Source organism: Labrus mixtus, chromosome 9 (assembly GCF_963584025.1).
Source record: "Labrus mixtus chromosome 9, fLabMix1.1, whole genome shotgun sequence".
In the NCBI taxonomy this organism is placed as follows: Eukaryota; Metazoa; Chordata; class Actinopteri; order Labriformes; family Labridae; genus Labrus; species Labrus mixtus.
Window position 1 is genome coordinate 10125994 of NC_083620.1, and position 6297 is coordinate 10132290.

General features: G+C 44.5%; 1 protein-coding gene across 2 annotated transcripts; it reads left to right on the forward strand.

The window, feature by feature from the left end:
- The first annotated feature begins 1127 nt into the window (after positions 1 to 1127).
- xaf1 (XIAP associated factor 1) lies at positions 1128 to 5586 on the forward strand. 2 transcript variants are annotated; one of them, XM_061046162.1, is made up of 7 exons: positions 1128 to 1287; positions 2554 to 2689; positions 3142 to 3198; positions 3787 to 4012; positions 4098 to 4138; positions 4680 to 4898; positions 4983 to 5586. In XM_061046162.1, the coding sequence occupies exons 1-7, from the start codon at positions 1250 to 1252 to the stop codon at positions 5013 to 5015; spliced, it is 750 nt and encodes a 249-aa protein (XP_060902145.1). In that variant the 5' UTR covers positions 1128 to 1249; the 3' UTR covers positions 5016 to 5586. The 2 variants fall into 2 exon arrangements, with proteins under 2 accessions (XP_060902145.1, XP_060902146.1); XM_061046163.1 differs by having other exon boundaries at positions 4683 to 4898.
- The last annotated feature ends 711 nt before the right edge of the window (positions 5587 to 6297 follow it).

A 6297-nucleotide genomic window follows, 5' to 3' on the forward strand; every position in this document is an offset into this window, starting at 1 on the left:
TTACCTCTGCAGCTGCACTTCTTGTTTGCAGAAAAGCTTCAAAACCAAACATGAACATAAATAATAAATAAATATGAAAGATGATGTTGAATGCAAACCAGAGGTAAAACAAACAAGATAAAAAGTTCATCATCAACCTGCAGGAGTTAAACTTTCCCTCCATAGCGAGGATCTGTCTGCAGAGCACGCTGCAGCTAACGAGGAGCTGCTGAGTAAAGAGTCCATCAGTGTTAACTCATCCATCCACACACATTCACACGCCGCAGACCAATCAGCGGGATCCAACCCCACGACCTTCAGGTTGACAGACTCTCCCACTGAGCCACAGCCGCCGTTATAAGCAGCTTACTAGTGAATATTGTGATCTTTACTTTAAAGTGTTAAAATAACTTGAAGAATTTCTTAAACCAAAACCCTTTCACAGATGCACTTTGTTGTGTTCACAAATAAAATGCATGTAGGATTCGTTCTGCATACTTTGAATGTAGTTACACCATCAGTCTACAAGGGGGCGCACTGAGACTCCGTAGAGCAGGGGTGGGCAACTGGCGGCCCGGGGGCCACATGCGGCCCCCATCAACCCTCAACGTGGCCCTCAGGTTAATTTTTACACATCAATTAATTGGAAACATGAAGAAAACATGACTAAATATGACATGAAATCATGAAAACCAGAAGTATGTCCATAATAATATTTGATCACTGATATATGTTGAGTTAAATTGGAGATAAAATTGACTGTAATCGTTTTTGTATCCTACAATTTGGCCCTCTGGCAGTGAGAATTACATTAATGTGGCCCTTGCTGTGACCGAAGTTGCCCATCCCTGCCGTAGAGGATAGGTGAGACGGTTAAGGTAAAGGAAAGACGAAGATAGATGAATAAACAACCGACTCTCCAACATGAAAACACTTCAGCTCAAATCTGAATGTATTTATTTTAAAGATGAATGTGTTTAAAAAAGTGAATTAAATGTTATCTGTCGATGTTTTCATCTTTAGTATACACAGTCTGACTCTGACAAAGACTCTGACCTTCAGTCCATGTGGTTTACGGTCTTTGGGTCTTTACTTCACGGAAACCTAAAACAGCTGTGACACGTTATAAACAGATCTCTGGCGCCATCTTGTGGCTGACCTGCAGAACAACGAGCTGCTGAGGCGCAGCTGAGATTTTCACTTTCATTTCAGCTCCAGCGAGTCGAAGCAGAGACAAGTGTTTGAGACTGATCGAGGAAAGATTGTGTTGATGGATCTGAAGGAGGGGACTCGACAATGCAGACAATGGTGAGACTATTATTTATATATTTATATATTATAAAGAGAGAGACTGAACTGTCAGCAGGACTCTACTGGTGTGGATGTTATTAGAAAGTGAGTTCACTGTTCAGAGGGAAGAGGCAACATGGAGGCTTTACCGGTCACCAGTCTGTACAGGAGCAGGTTTCATTATGGGGTCCAGGTTTTGTTCTAACAGTGAAGTGAAAGTCCGGCAGGATCAGGGTCCGGGTCTGAGTCCGAGTCAGGGGCAGGAGATTTAGACTACAGTTTGTGTTTGTGAGACTCTGTGACTCCTGTCAGTGAAGATGTGACGTCAGACTGATCTGAAGTTATCCTCCTTTAAATACTCGCTAACTACACTAAATATATATTTATATAAATAAATATTTATGTAAAATAAAATATATATTTATATAAATAAATATTTATGTAAATATATATTTATTTATAGGCTATATTTATTATAAACAGTGTAAAGCTTTTAGTTTGGAAGCTAGAAAGAAACTCAAATGTTTACTTTCACTTTCGTCCTATCAGGAGACAGAGCAGCTGCGAGGGAAGAAAGGGGGGGCTAAAACATTATACAGTTTAGTATCGCGATATTTTATCGTCTCATGGCCAAATATCCTTTTATTATATTAATAGTTAATATGCTTTTTAAATGTTTAACAGCTGAAGAGGTTTAACAATTCAATTTGAATGAGGTTAAAAGAAACCAAAAAGACGAGAGAGAAGAAGAAGACATGAGGGGTTTTAAGAACAAACAGTTCTGGGAACTTTTAAAAGAGAACTACAAACAATGGAGACTTCTGTCTCTTTCTGCATTCACATCGCCATGGTGACGGCTGATATGAACCTTAAAGTGGTGTGAGTGTCGCATTTCCTCCACACTCAGTAACGCCTGGACTTCGTTTTTTTAAAAATCCATTTGAATGCCTTTAGCAGCGTTTAACGTTTACAGTGGGATTTTAAAATGGCGGTTGCTGGTACTGGATTGGCTCTCGTGTTCGACCAATCAACATACAGAGAAGTATCTTTTCAAGTCACTCTTGTGCTGGGAGAGTCCCTCCTCTGAAGCCGGAGCTTAGCGGGTTCCTCTAAACAAGAACCAGGAACTTAAAGAGTTCCTGCAGTGAGGAATCAATCAAAAGGGGCGGGGTCTAACATGTCCTGGATCTATGAAAAAGTTCCTGCAGTCCGAAAACGACTAAAGTAGTTCTAATGAAGCAGAAACTTTTATAAATGATTATCTCTCTCTCTCTCTCTCTTTAGCCACAAACCAGTTGCAGAGACTAACTTCGCTCTGCATGAAACTCACTGCAGACGCTTCCTGTGCGTCTGTCCCAACTGTGGTGATGCGGTTCCTCGAGAGCAGCTGGACCAGCACAGAGAGGAGCAGCACACACAGGTACACACTCACTGATACACAGGTACACTCAGGTACACACTCACTGATACACAGGTAGACACTCACTGATACACAGGTACACTCAGGTACACACTCACTGATACACAGGTAGACACTCACTGATACACAGGTACACACTCACTGATACACAGGTACACTCAGGTACACACTCACTGATACACAGGTACACACTCACTGATACACAGGTACACTCAGGTACACACTCACTGATACACAGGTACACTCAGGTACACACTCACTGATACACAGGTACACACTCACTGATACACAGGTACACTCAGGTACACACTCACTGATACACAGGTACACTCAGGTACACACTCACTGATACACAGGTACACTCAAGTACACACTCACTGATTGGTTGATTGATTATTGATTGATTGGTTGATGTGTCACTGGAGGTTTACTCTTCGACCGTGTGTCTGCAGGTGAGATGCTCGAAGTGCAACCAGAGGATGGAGCGTTGTCAGCTGTTAGATCATGAGGTGAGCAGAGCGGCTAAATGTTTATTCTTTAAATTCTCAAACACGTAAAGATACACGTGTAAAAAACTTCTTTACTGAAGTAAAGAAAACAGGCTCTGTAGAAAATCAAACAAAACGTTTCAGCAAGCAGTAACCTCCAGTGTTGAGAAATGAAGCCGATGCAGAAGTGTAAAATCCTGCAGTTCCTCGAGTGTCCACTAGAGGCTGGCTGCAGAAGTACAGAAAGTCACATACACATCCATTCTAAAAAGCCTGTTTTTACAGCAGAGATTAACATGTTTACAACCTGGTTCAAAAAAACAAATAGGTCTGTTTAGCTCATGTCTTGATCGACACACACTGTACAGGGGGTGAATGTTTTGATGACTCATCAGTTTTGATTTGATGAAGGATAAGAGTTATTCACAATAAGGCGTGTAGCTGACCTGATTGACAGGCGGGCGCGGTGTAACGGTTTGTCAGGAGGCTTCACGAGGTGGAGATGTTAAATCAGGATTTGCTACAAGACTTAAATGTATCAATGTTCATGTTGTTTCCATGAGTGCCGTTCTCGTCTTCAACCCGTCTGTCTCGTCTCTCTCCGCTCAGTCTGACGAGTGTGGCGAGCGCATGCAGAGCTGTCACTTCTGCGAGCTGGAGATGCCGTTCAAGAAGCTGGACGAACACGCCGTGGTCTGCGGGAGCCGCACCGAGCGCTGCAGCGACTGCGGCCGCTACGTGACCCTGAGGGACCAGCCCGAGCACGCTTTGACCTGCTCGGACGACGCCAACACGTCTGGTCCCCCTCAAACTACCAGAACACTACCACCAAACAGTAAGGGGGAGTGGCCTGCAGAGCTAGTGTCCAGGAGACTTTTGTTTTACGTGAACTGTGAACATGCTTCTTCTTTTTTTCACAGAAGTGGAAGGTCGAGCTTCATCGCCAGCAGAGGAAGACGAGGTAAACACACTCACTACAGTCACGTTAACTTAGTTTAGCCACCAGAAGCTAACGGACACACCTCACACCTGGGTCACGTGTTGTACCTTTGCAATCAACCAGCTCAGATAAAATCACCTTCATGGTGCTAACAGTCAGTGGATATTAGGCAGGGTGTTGCAAAGTGGGGGTCCTGACCCACTTGGGGGTCCCCACGGGGCGCTAGCGGGGTCTTGGAAATTTTTAGGGACAAGAAGAGGAATTGAAACAAAAAAAACACTAGAGCCAATCAGAATCGAGCAGCTGCAATGAGTCACACTGACTAATCAGAGAGTTGCAGTACCAATAAAAAATTAGCCACCAGAACCAGGACCAGGGGAGACCACCCGGGCCTCTAAGACTCGTCGGTTTGAGTCAGGAAACATAAAGTACGGCTCTATGAGAGCGAGTACTAAGGTCATGATGTGACAAAAACATCCTCGCCATTCTTTAAAGCCTTCTAACCTTAACCTGACATTTATCCAGAGAAAATTCTGTCCTAAAACCTTTTTACTCCCCAAAGCAGCTGGAGCGCATTCTTTCAGCCAGCTCTGAGCACAAAGAGGCGGAGTCAGAGGAAGACGAGGAAGAGAGCGAGGCCTCTCCTCGACTGAGCAGCACCTACAGAGCGATCTCGCTGTCAAACGGACCGAGAAATGGTCCTGGAGGAGACCCAGACCAGATCAGCACCTGCCCCCACTGTCACCTGGCTCTGCCCGTCCCCACTCTTCGCTGGCACCAGGTAAACACCCCGACAGGTATCCAATGAGATCTGAACTTACCTGGTTGAAATGCTGACGGGTTTGTCTCGTCTTTGTGTTTGAAGGTGAAGTGCAGGAACCACGCCCTCTTCAGGTAAAGAGAGAGAGCGCCACGCGGTGGATCAGCGTCCTCAAACTGATGGAAGACGAGACTAAGAACTGTTCGACCGTTTGATTATAATCAGAATCCTGGTTTTTATTTGTGTCTAAATGAGGTTCACGTGGTTTCACGTGTTTGAAAGAATCATTTGATGTACCCAACCTTTGCTCAACGACTCCACGTCTTCATTCGTCGACCAGTTTCCTCTGACATCAAGCTGAAGGCGGAAAGTTCAAATCCTGTTATGATGTCTTCACTGTTACATTCATCATGTCGCTGCTGTAACGATCAGGAACTGACTAACCAATCAGAGAGCATGTGAAGAGACCAATAAAAAATGTTTTACAACACAAGAGTCTCGTCATTCGACCATTTCCACTCTGACGTGACCTTATTAGGAAGGCTGTAGCTTAAAGTGCATAGAAATGTGTTGATGCTAACATTAGCCATCATGATTAGCGTGTCATACCTTTGATCAGTTCTGTTGTCAAACCTTCGCTAACACGATGCATCGTCTCTCCAGCTGCTGATCAACGAGGAGGAGAACTTTAAAGATGATTTTATGACGAGTCAGATTTATGTTTGTTCATCAAACACAACAGAGCAGAACAACGTCAACGCTTCAGAGCACGACGTTAGCTTCAACTCTTCAGAGCACGACGTTAGCTTCAACTCTTCAGAGCGCGACGTCAACGTCAACGCTTCAGAGCACGACGTTAGCTTCAACTCTTCAGAACGCGACGTCAGCTGTAAAAACTCCTGATCACCTCTGAATATTCGTTCAGTTAGAATATGTAAAGGTATAAATCTTAATGTCTGCTTAGAGCATTAAATAATATAATACATTCATGAGCTGCTGATTTTAAAGTTTCAAAGTTTAAATGATCAGAAGCTGACGGGCGACTCAGTGATGCAGTGGTTAGCTGTGTCCCCTCAGCGAGGAGGTTCCTGGTTTGAATCCCTGTCAGACAGGAGCCTCTCTGTGTGGAGTTTGCATGTTCTCCCCGTGCATGTGTGGGTTCTCTCCGGGTACTTTGGCTTCCTCCCACAGTCCAAAGACATGCTCGTTAGGTTAACTGCTGACTCTAAATTGTCCGTAGATGTGAATGTGAGTGTGGCTGGTTGTCTGTCTCTGTATGCCAGCCCTGTGATTGGCTGGTGATCAGTCCAGGGAGTAACCCCGCCTCTCAACCAATGACAGCTGGGATCAGCTCCAGCCCCCTGCGACCCTGAACGGTATTGGCCTAAGGGCCAAGGTAATGTGTCCCTTTTTCACAAAT